This window comes from Schistocerca gregaria, chromosome 11 (genome assembly GCF_023897955.1).
Source record: "Schistocerca gregaria isolate iqSchGreg1 chromosome 11, iqSchGreg1.2, whole genome shotgun sequence".
Taxonomy (NCBI): Eukaryota; Metazoa; Arthropoda; class Insecta; order Orthoptera; family Acrididae; genus Schistocerca; species Schistocerca gregaria.
The window spans coordinates 85,599,595-85,611,962 of record NC_064930.1 but is presented as its reverse complement, the minus strand read 5'-3'; the positions used below and the strand labels follow the sequence as shown (position 1 = coordinate 85,611,962).

At 38.0% G+C, this 12,368-nt stretch overlaps 2 protein-coding genes and 1 long non-coding RNA gene across 18 annotated transcripts in view; 1 reads left to right on the top strand and 2 right to left on the bottom strand.

Annotated features, from left to right (window-relative positions):
• Nucleotides 1–12,368, bottom strand: part of LOC126295455 (zinc finger protein 708-like) — an 885,643-nt gene that overhangs the window by 436,644 nt on the left and 436,631 nt on the right. For 10 of the 11 annotated variants that reach the window (XM_049987976.1, XM_049987983.1, XM_049987986.1 and 7 more), the window contains one exon: nucleotides 11,282–11,341. The exons of the other annotated variant lie outside the window; for it this stretch is intronic. In XM_049987976.1, the coding sequence (XP_049843933.1) occupies nucleotides 11,282–11,341 (60 nt within the window). The remainder of the gene's footprint in view (nucleotides 1–11,281; nucleotides 11,342–12,368) is intronic. 11 annotated transcript variants of the gene reach the window in all.
• Nucleotides 1–12,368, top strand: part of LOC126295459 (uncharacterized) — a 1,097,875-nt gene that overhangs the window by 686,457 nt on the left and 399,050 nt on the right. The gene's annotated exons all lie outside the window — the stretch shown is intronic.
• LOC126295452 (zinc finger protein ZFP2-like) overlaps nucleotides 1–12,368 on the bottom strand; it is a 909,451-nt gene that overhangs the window by 816,492 nt on the left and 80,591 nt on the right. The gene's annotated exons all lie outside the window — the stretch shown is intronic.

Genomic DNA, 12,368 nt, shown 5'->3' with positions numbered 1-12,368 from the left:
CTTTCCACAAAATGTAAGTTGGCAGCAGTAAAATTGTACTGCAGTCAGCCTCAAATGCTGGTTCTCTAAATTCACTCAGTAGCGATTCATGAAATGAATCCCTCCTTTCCTGTAGAGACTCCCACCCGAGTTCCTGAAACAAATCCGTAACACTCGCGTGGTGATCAGACCTACCAATAACAAATCTAGCAGCCTGCCTCTGAATTGCTTCTATGTCCTCCCTCAATCCAACCTGATAGGGATCCCAAACACTCGAGCAATACTCGAGAGTAGGTCGTATTAGTATTTTATAAGCAGTCTCCTTTACAGATGAACCACATGTTCCCAAAATTCTAGCAATGAACCGAAGACGACTATCTGTCTTCCCCACAACTGCCTTTAAATGCTTGCCCCACTTCATATCACTCTGCAATGTTATGCCCAAATATTTAATCGACCTGACTGCATCAAGCGCTACACTACTAATGGAGTATTCAAACATTACAAGATTCTTTTTCCTATTCATCTGCATCAATTTACATTTATCTATATTTAGAGTTAGCTGCCACTCTTTACACCTACCACAAATCCTACCCAAGTCAACTTGTATCCTCCTACAGTCACTCAACGACGACACCTTCCCGAACACCACAGCATCATCAGCAAACAGATGCACATTGCTATCCACCCTATGCAAAAGATCATTTATGTAGATAGAAAACAACAGCAGACCTACCACACTTCCCTGGGGCACTCCAGATGGTACCCTCACCTCTTTTGAACACTCACTGTCGAAGAAAACGTACTGGGTTCTATTACTTAAGAAGTCTTCAGGCCACTCACATATTTGGGAACCAATTCCATATGCTCATACCTAACTTAGGAGTCTGCAGTGGGGCACCGAGTCGAACTCTTTCTGGAAGTCAAGGAATATGGCATCTGTCTGACACCCTTCATCAAAAATGGCTCTGAGCACTATGTGACTTAACATCGATGGTCATCAGTCCCCTACAACTTAGAACTAACCTAAGGACATCACACAATGCCCAGTCACCACGAGGCAGAGAAAATCCCTGACCCTGCCGGGAATCGAACCCGGGAACCCGGGCGTGGGAAGCGAGAACACTATCGCACGACCACGAGATGACAGCCTTCATCCATGGTAAGCAAGATATCATGTGAGAAAAAAGGGCGAGTTGCGTTTTGCAGGAGCGATGCTTTCTAAATCTGTGCTGATGCATGGAAAGCAACTTCTCTGTCTCAAGGAAATTCACTATATTTTAACTGAGAATGTGTTCGAGAATCCTGCAACAAACCGATATTAAGGATATTGGTCTGTAATTTTGAGGGTCAGTCCTTATACTCTTCTTATATACAGGTGTCACCTGCACTTGTTTCCAGTCGCTCGGGACTTTACGTTGGGCAAGACATTCATGATAAATGCAAGCTAAGTAAGGAGCCAATGCAGTAGAGTACTCTGTGTAAAACGGAATTGGAATCATATCAGGACCTGGTGATTTAATTATTTTTAACCCATTCAGCTGCTTCACAACCCCAGTGATGTCTCTCACTATGTCCTCCTTACGGGAATCTGTACGAGACTCAAACGGCGGTATGTTTGTAGGATCCTCTTGCATGAAATATTTCTCAAATGCTAAATTTAAAATTTCAGCTTTCGTTTTGTAGTCTTCCATTGCCAGGCCAGACTGATCAGTGAGTTACTGGATGGAAGCCTTCGATCCACTTACCGATTTTACGTAAGACCAAAATATCCTTGGGTATTCAGCAAGATTTTTTGCTAAGGTATGAAGGTGGCAGTGGTTGTACGCTTGACGAATTGCTCTTTTTTACAGCAGTACGAGTCTCTACAAACTTTTGCCTGTCCTCATTCTCCCGATCTTTCTTGTACCGCGAGTGCAACTGTCTTTGCTTCCTGAGCATTCTCCAAATTGTGATGTTAAGCCACACTGGGTCTTTGCTGTCAGTAACCCACTTTTTTGGCACATACTTATCCAATGCGTGATTTACAATGTGTTTAAAATTTGACCACAATTCTACCACGTCCATTGTACCAGAAGTAAATGAAGTCGATTCATTTATTAAGTGGTATGCTAACCACTGCTTATCTGCTCTTTCTAGTAAGAATACTCTCCTACCCTTCTTGACAGACTTTTTAACTTTCACAACCATAGTCCTAATGAAAACATCATGATCACTAATCTTTGTCTCAACACTGACACAGTCAATGAGGTCTGGTCTGTTTGTGGCTACCAGATCTAAATTACTTCCATTACGCACCAGCTGTTGATTTAGCTGCTCAACACAGTTTTCAGATAATGTGTTGAAGAGTAATTCACACAACTGCTTGTCTGTACCACCTTGGGTAACAGAAGATGCATTGAATTTAAATGATGTAAGGAGAAAATATAAAATTGCAGTAAATGAAGCAGGCAAAAAGGAATACAAACGTCTCAAAAATGAGATCGACTGGAAAATGGCTAAGCAGGGATGGCTACAGAACAAGTGTAAGGATGTAGAGGCATATCTCACTGCAGGTAAGATAGATACTGCCTACAGGAAAATTAAAGAGACCTTTGGAGCAAAGAGAACCACTTGTACGAACATAAAGAGCTCAGATGGAAACCCAGTTCTAAGCAAAGAAGGGAAAGCAGAAAGGTGGAAGGAGTATATAGAGGGTCTATACCGGGGCAATGTTCTTGAGGACAATAGTATGGAAATGGAACAGGATGTAGATGAAGATGAAATGGGAGATATGATACTGCGTGGAGAGTTTGACAGAGCACTGAAAGACCTAAGGCAAAGCAAGCCCTCAAGAGTAACAACATCCCATTACAACTACTGATAGCCTTGGGAGAGCCAGCCTCGACAAAACTCTACCAACTGGTGAGCAAGATGTATGAGACAGGAGAAATACCCTCAGACATCAAGAAGAATATAGTAATTCCAATGCCAAAGAAAGCAGGTGTTGACAGGTGTGAAAATTACTGAACTATCAGTTAAATACGTCACAGCTGCAAAATACTAATGCAAATTCTTTACATACGAATGGAAAAGCTGGGAAAAGCTGACCTCAGGGAAGATCAGTTTGGATTTTGTAGAAATATTGGAACACGAGGCAATACTGACACTACAACTTGTCTTAGAAGAAAAATTAAGGAAAGGCAAACCTACGTTTCTAGCATTTGTAGCCCTAGAGAAAGATTTTGACAATGTTGATTGGAATACTCTCTTTCAGATTATGAAGGTGGCCGGGGTAAAACACAGGGAGCGAAAGGCTATTTACAATTTGTACAGAATGCAGATGGCAGTTGTAAGAGTCGAGGTACATGAAAGGGAACCAGTGGTAGGGAAGGGAGTGAGACAGGGTTGCGGTCTCTCCCCGATGTTATTTAATCTGTATATTGAGCAAGCAGTAAAGGAAACAAAAGAAAAATTCGGAGTAGGTATTAAAATCCATGGAGAAGAAATAAAAATGTTGAGGTTCGCCGATGACACTGTGATTCTGTCAGAGACAGCAAAGGACTTGGAAGAATAGTTGAATGGAATGGACAATGTCTTGAAAGGAGGATATGAGATGAACATCAACAAAAGTAAGATGAGGATAATGGAATGTAGTTGAAATAAGTGGGGTGATGCTGAGGGAATTAGATTAGGAAATGAGACACTTAAAGCAGTAAATGAGTTTTGCTATTTGGGGAGCAAAATAACTGATGAGGATCGAAGTAGAGAGGATATAAAATGTAGACTGGCAATGGCAAGGAAAGCGTTTCTGAAGGAGATAAATTTGTTAACATTGAGTATAGATTTAATTGTCAGGAAGTCGTTTCGGAAAGTTGTTGTATGGAGTGTAGCCATGTATGGAAGTGAAACATGGAATATAAATAGTTTGGACAAGCAGAGAATAGAAGTTTTCAATATGTGGTGCTACAGAAGAATGCTGAAGATTAGATGGGTAGATCACATAACTAATGAGGAGATTGGGGAGAAGAGGAGCTTGTGGCACAACTTGACTAGAAGAAGGGATTGGTTGGTAGGACATGTTCTCAGGCATCAAGGGATCACTAATTTAGTACTGGAGGGCAGCGTGGAGAGTAAAAATCATAGAGGGAGACCAAGATATGAATACACTAAGCAGATGCAGAAGGATGTAGGTTGCAGTAGCTACTGGGAGATGAAGAAGCTTGCACAGGATACGGTAGCATTGAGAGCTGCTTCAAACCAGTCTCTGGACTGAAGACCGAAACAACAACTTTCTGTCATATTGCACATCCATGACAATCATTTCATTTTTTGGTTCTATGGAACAAAAACTGATCAAAACTAATGTAATCTAATTGTAAAACATAATTTTCTATACTAAAACATAAACAGAATGCATGAAAATTTACAACCCTTAAAAAGCTGCTTTACTAAAATTATCCAACTTCAAATGCAGATTGAGCCACTGCAGCAGCAACGTGAATTTTAATACACCTAAATGATAACAATGTGATCATACCATGTCTCATGTTGACATAATTTACAAATAAACATAATCACGAGATATTAACACATTTAAAGTTAATGAGTATTAAAAAAATTCAAGACTGCTTTTTTAGAATTAAAAAAAAAAAAAACTCAAAATCCTGCGAGAATCCTTCAAAGACACTCATTGGAGAAGCTAAGGGAGTGTGGGACTGTATGTGTGTTGATATCATTTGTAGATATTCTAATACTAAATTATTCAAAGAAAATGCTTCGCTAGTTTTAAGAATGCACATCCTACAGAGAAGATAGTATTGACCAGTGGAGCACATACCATGATTGACAAAGAAAAGCCTGACACTGAAGTAAAAGTAATCTACTACATGTTTGATATCTATGATATTGCTCATGTAATCTGTAAGGGGCAGTCAAGTAGAAATGAGACAGACGGAAAAAAGGAAGTAAGCTGTTCATTATTTCAAATGTTGTTACCATAAATGTTAATACATTTTTCCTACTGTGAAGCTAGATGGTCAATGCCTTCACAAAAATAAGTTTTTTTGTTGCCTGCAGAACAATGATTATACTCATAAATACGGAAAGTGCAAGGGGAGAAATTAGGACTCTATGAAGAATTTGTATGGACTTTCCAGTGAAACTTCAGCAGTGTAGCTGAAAATACCTCAATAACATGCGGGCCTGGCCACATATTGTTGTTTTGAGCACACTGCAGAAGTTTCAACAGGTCTCACTTACACATCCTCCACACTTGCAAACCCTCCCAAGGTGACTTCCTTATTCTTGAAACCCTGAAGAATGACACCGGTCGCAAGCAATCTTCTTCAGATGAAGAGGTGCATGCCTCGGTACAATTATGGTTCCAGAAGCAACTGTGAATATTTTACCATGAAGGCACTGAATGTCTTGCCTCACAGTGGGATAAATGTATTAGTAGTTATGATAGTTACTTTTAAAATAATAAATGGTTTACTTAGTTCTCTTCCATGTATCTCATTTTCATTTGACTGCCACTTATATCATGCAATTACCTAGACTGCTGCAGTTCCCATGATTAAATAAGAGGCAGAATGCTGATTTTAACAATGGAAAGGATAAAAACTTTTCTAAGATGCGTTATGAATTCAGAAAGGGTAAATGTGTTGACAGTGCATTCAATGAAGAAAAGTTTCCACACAAGGAAAACCTACACCTACACCTACACACACACACACACACACACACACACACACACACACACAGACAGACAGACACACACAGAGAGAGAGAGAGAGAGAGAGAGAGAGAGAGAGAGAGAGAGAGAGAGAGAAATTGGCCCACAAAGCTTGCGAACTTTGCAGTCCAACACCATGATCACTTGAACCACAATTTCCTGGCTGTTTTACACTGCTCCTTATTGCTTCTTGAGCTTGAACTGTTCACTGTTTCTATTTTGCTTTTATTTCCTTCCTGTTTTCTTGCTTGATACATGATCAGTTTTTTACAGGCTCTGTTACCATTAAATCTGAGGGGGGATGTGATGAGGAGTTCCACTCATACTTTGTCACCCAGAAAACAAGAAAAAATTTTCTTATCTGTTTGGACAATTTAAAACAAGAAGAGTGGCTTTCAGTTTTAAATCAACAGAACAAGCTTGAACTGTAGCAATTTACATTTAAGAAGTAAAAATTGTATGAATTTATTCTTTTACAATTTTATAAAGTTTCTGAACAAATTTTCTTATTATACATGATTGATTCCTTTTACACAATTTTAGAATAAAGGCTAAAGATTTTATTAAGTAGCACCCACACCAACTTCAGCTATGAACCACCTCTGTTCACACCACCGATTGATGGAACAGAATGGTGAAGTCAAGTAGGCAAAATCTGCCATTGAAAGTACGGTAATACTGTTCACTTAAATTAGATAACCTCCTCTTACCCTACACATACTCTTCTTATGGTAGTAGATTTTGTGCTGTGGTGTTTTTTAATTTTTATTTTGTTGTTAGCTTAATGTCTGTGGCACATTGTGAAGGTTGCATGTGAAGTTGATGATTTCTGCAAGAGTGAATCTTCCAGATTTTAAAGGCTAAGGGAAAGGAAAAAAACGACATTACATATGAGGATGTAACTGCTCTATATGCTAAAGTGTCTCAAAGAATTTTCCACATCACATGCCAACTATTATCTTTGGAGTCCAGCAAGGCTGCGTGAAATGAAAATGATGCCTCCACAGTAGCGAGTACAAGCTATAGTGTGGTTTGCAGAAGTAAAATATCCAGTTATTGTACAAAGAAATTATCCTAGGTTGTATTGATGTGATTCACCTGGTGTTGAAACAGTTAAGAGCTGGGATCATAAGTTTCTAGCAACTGGAACTGTTCTGGAAATTCTGGTGGCGCACATCATAGTGTTTTGGAAGAGGCAACAGAGGACATCAGACACGCACTTCTCAGGAGAGAGAAATTCAACAGGCATTTTGATGTTCCCTGATCAACACAGTATCACCATATGTCTTACTATAAAGTCCAAATTCTGTAACCAAGTGACAAACCACGCTGACAATAATTTTCTATGGATATGCTGAAGCATATTGACATGGATGGCAGCTTTCTAGAAATATGTTTATTCTCGGATGAGGAAATCTTCCATGTATCAGGAATGGTTAACCAACATGATGTTCACATATGGGGCTTGCAACTTCTGCACACTACTATTGAACATGTTTGCAACATCCCTACACTGAGGATCTGATGATGTCTGACAACATGTTTCTTAATTGTTCTGCTTGGCAGAAAACATAGTGAATGGGTCAGCATATCTGGATATGTTTGAGCAGTTTATATACAAAACTTGCAAACCAACATCAGCTTTCAACAAGATAGAGCTCTGTAACGTGGGTCATTAGTTGTTTGGAAGTTCAGAGATAAGAAATTCCCCAGTTGCTGGACTGAATGCAGATAACCCATTGCCTGGCCACCAACATTCCCTTAAAATTATCTTGCTTAGATTAAAGAAGGACTGCATGTATGTGACCAAAAAGGATGATATTCGTATGTTAAGATGTGATTATAACAGTGACACATGACATGTTACGAAGAACGTGGCAAGAAATTGAAAACAAAGTTCATATTCTTCATGCTAACAATTGTTAACATGAAGAGGTGTATTGATGATTATTGAAAAGGTTCTTTGAGATGCTCCAACATATGACACCATTTCATTATCATATCTACTGAAGTTCTTCTTGAGCTTCTAAAATTTTGGAGGTTTGGAAGGGACACCATGGATAGGGACAAACTAACACCCTGCACTGGCATAAATAATATGATAAATACACTACTGGCCATTAAAATTGCTACAGCATGAAGATGATGTGATACAGACATGAAATTAGACCAACAGGAAGAAGATGTGATATGCAAATGATCAGCTTTTCAGCGCATTCACACAAGGCTGGAGTGGGTGGCGACACCTACAACATACACACATGAGAAAAGTTTTCAACCAATTTCACATACACAAACAGCAGTTAAATAACGTTGCCTGGTGAAACATTGTTGTGATGACTCGTGTAAGAAGGAGAAATGCCTACCATCACATTTCCAACTTTGATCATTCGATCCCTGTGAAACCCTATGTTTCAGCAGGATAATGCACGACCGCATGTTGAAGGTCCTGTATGGGCCTTTCCGGATACAAAGAATGTTAGGCTGCTGCCCTGGCCAGCACATTCTCCCAATCTCTCACCAATTGAAAACGTTTGGTCAATGGTGGCCGAGCAACTGGCTCATCACAATACGCCAGTCACTACTCTTGATAAACTGTGGTATCATGTTGAAGCTGCGTGGGCAGCTGTACCTGTACACACCATCTAAGCTCTGTTTGACTCAATGCCCAGGCATATCAAGCCCATTATTATGGCCAGAAGTGGTTGTTGTGAGTACTGATTTCTCAGGACCCATGCACCCAAATTGCGTGACAATATAATCACGTGTCAGTTCTAGTATAATATATTTGTCCAATGAATAAGCTTTTATCATATGCATTTCTTCTTGGTGTAGCAATTTTAATGGCCAGTAGTATATTTGTTCAGAAACGTTTTTACGTAAGCTGCTTCAACAGTCAAATATTCTGCTCATGAATAAAAAAAATTCTTGATGGTACTAGACAACTAAATTGAAAACAAAATGCAAGGATAAAGCGCAAGAGCAATATGACTGCCTTCTAATGTTATTGCTCTTGCTGAGCTGCTGTTATACCTTCTGGAGCAATCAAATACGGTGTTTTGAAAAGTTTGTGCAACACCCTTTATCTATTCCCAACAGTGAGTACAAATGTTCTTATGACATTTGTTAAGAGCATCCACTATTAACTTCACTCCAGCAATTGATAAATTCAACTACCACTACTCACCCCTTCATCTCATGACCCTTGAAAATTTTGGTAAAAACATTAGTGTCTCATAACAGCAAATTCACCATCCAGAATTTGCAGTTCAGCAAGGCAGAGTTGAGGTTTCATATTGGGTCAACATGCTGCTGCTCCTGGCTGTTTATACAAGTGTGAACTGACTTTGTGAGAAAAATAGATGGTGACCATTAATCTTCACAAAAAATCCAAGATGTAATTTTAAGATAAGTAACAGTCACTTACTATGTAATAGCTGTAATTGGCATTTCTCCATTTCTCTCTCTCTCTCTCTCTCTCTCTCTCAACAACACCAATAATAATAATAATAATAATAATAATAATAATAATAATAATAATAATAATAATAATAATAATAATAAAACTATGGGAGTTCAATTTTGTGTACATTTTTATGCTGGTTAAGTGTACTGACGCACGTGCACAAAATTTCATTTGAAGTGATAACATGCATTCTGCTAAATCCCGCTACCTTGGTATCATTCACAGCTGCCATGTTGTTCTTGAAGAAATGAAATTGTAAACAAAAATTCACTAAAATTATTGAGATTGTAAGAACTAATAGGCTGCTTATTAAGGAAAACATTAACATCTATGGCAAAACAAGTCAAATTTAATAACAGAATTTCAGGGTCCACCATGACAAATGTGTGATAGTATATTTCTGGCACTACATCACATAAAATGCAAATAAGTTAAGGATACTGCAACGCTGAGAACCGGTTCCTAGAGGCTTTAATTTTTTTAAGTCCTTTGCAAAACCTAAGATGTTCCACATAGAGATTTCTGTGTAGAAGTATCTGCCGTTAGCAAAGTTAAGAGTACACAGAATATCAGCAAAATTGTCAGCAATTATCATTAAAAAGATCAAGAAACATATGCAACACATACAAAATGTGTGATCAGAATTACAGGATGTTTTCTTTACTTGACACGCCCATAATTCCACCCTCATAGCACACACAACGCAGAGAACAAGTGAGCTTTACCTTAAAGTGTTGGCACTCACTGACTACTTCTCCTGACCATCAATGCAGTGAAAGAGAGAGTTTTCTCCTGGCTGAAACTTGCAGTAATGCAAACAAAATATTCCATCACCATCAGTGAGATGTACTGATATTGTGTTTGGAGACATCCTTGCCTCAATCATAACTACTGGTTGTACCAGAAGGCAAATGTAGCTGAAGTAACTCCTTAGTTTATATGTGGATTAACAATTATTACACCTAACTGAACTATTGTGAGTATAAAGTGTCTGAAATCAAGTGGAAGTTCCTTGAACAACAGCATGTCAGTATCATCTTTCAATAACAATTTTCTGCTGTTGAACTGTTACTTCCATTTAAAAAGTAGCAAAAATGTAACTTCATTGGGTGTAGCGTCTCTTCAATTTTTCTGTAATGAAATAATATTAACCAGCCCAGAAAACAACAAAAATGTATCTGAAAACCATGTTTCATTCAGCCAATGTTTCCCCTTGTGGAAGCAGGATCAATTTTCCTATATTTTTAAATACTTTTTTTCCTACAGTGCAATCAGAGTGGTTTTGTGCTCCCTATTTCTCTCCCTCCTTTCAATTATATTACTACCTGATGCATTATTTACTCATATTTTCTCATCTGTCTACTACTTAAGAACTGAATTAAGATCTTTGTTCTTAAATCAAGGTCAGTACTCTGCACTGTACATGTCCAAAAGCTTTCTATTTTCATTGCATGTCATACATAATACAATACCTTTAATGTTCCTTCTAATTAATATATAGCAGGACTGTAAAAACATACACGTCCCACTAAGCTGTAACATATGGGGAGAGCAACAAAGAACAGAAGCTGATCTCATCATTTATCAAAACAGAGTTCTTAGAAGTTATAGCATTTTCACACTTTTTAAAACATTATCAAACACGTGGATGCATGTGTACATCTGAGGCAGCCCCACAAATAGTCTCCCAATTCAGTAAACATATTACTTTGGATCTCATTATCATGCTTAAAAACAGCCACTTCTGAATCCTGCCACATGAATATACATTCTCAGTCAACATCTCGAATTACCTTCATAAACTCAATGGGAAGACAAACATAAATTAAAATTCTGATTGATATTCAAGGAATGTTTATATAGTTATTTATTTAGTCATAAATAAATGTCATTTCACAGCACATGTTGATTTTTTGGTTCTCTATCAGCTGAGTCTGCAGATGCAACAAAAAGACTATTTCAAATTTCCATGGTTTCAAACCATCTTAGATAGTAGCCAATACATCATCAACATTTTTCCACTCAAATGTAATTTTATTTACTAAGTAAATAACTATATGGCAGCTTGAAGTCAGAATAAAAGTAAGATAACATCTTTACATTAAGGAAGTATGGCTTACCTCCTCATCTGTTATATGCAATGGGTCACATTCACGAAGACAGTCATCAAATTCCAAACCCTGCACAAATTGAAGAGCATTAATACAAAAACTAAAATACACTGACTAAGGATATAGTACCAAAAACTAGGGTTCTAAAAGTAACAAAGAAGAAACATGCAGTCTTGCTGTTGGTTTCATTTCAAATGTTGTGTATTATCATGATACATGGGAAATCAACATTTTTTAACATTAACGAATTACTGAAGACAAATTTCAAATTATTGTAGAGACAAAGCTACTCATATAATTATGGTCCCACAAGAACATATTGTCTTGGTCATGCAAAGTGTTTAGCAGTTAGTAACATCTACAAACAAGATACACAAATTATGTAACTTAACATCAGCCACTCAAGAAGTCCTCCTAATGTCATCATTCTTTCCCATTATATTCCATAGACAACTTTTAGCTGGTTATGCTATCGGCACAATAAGAATTTACTGTATTTAGCTGAGAGCTAGAATCATTTCTTTATTCACACATTATGAAAACAGGTATTGCTAAATGTTGAAAATCTATGGATCCCAACTGGGATATTTCAATTTTTAATGAGGAATCTAAATTCACTGCTGAGCAACCTATCACAAAAGTTTAATGTAGATTTCTTAAAACATTCAAATTGTGCTTAGTAGCTTCACTGGCGTTACAACACTGCTACAATACACTATTGGTGTGGGCACTACATGGGCAAACAACAGCTTGATAATTACCGGGTAAAAGAACCCCATGAGAGGAAACAAAAAATCATCATGCGAGTCAATCCACAGAAAACAGAAATAAATCATTACAGAGACAAGCATGGGGATAACTCAGCATGCATCTGGCGTGGGCGGCTGTTGGCTTAGCACTAAGGAATAACATTCAACATAATGTGAAAGGCAAGGTCCATGGCAGATGAACTCAGTGTCCTCCACTGCATGTGTCCTCCATGGTGGCTTCCACACTAGTACGAAGTGTTATCCAGGCAAGGGCATCTGCCTCTATCACAACATCCACTAGTGGGAATACTAAACCCTCCTCCCAAGAAAGGCAAGTAAGACTAACA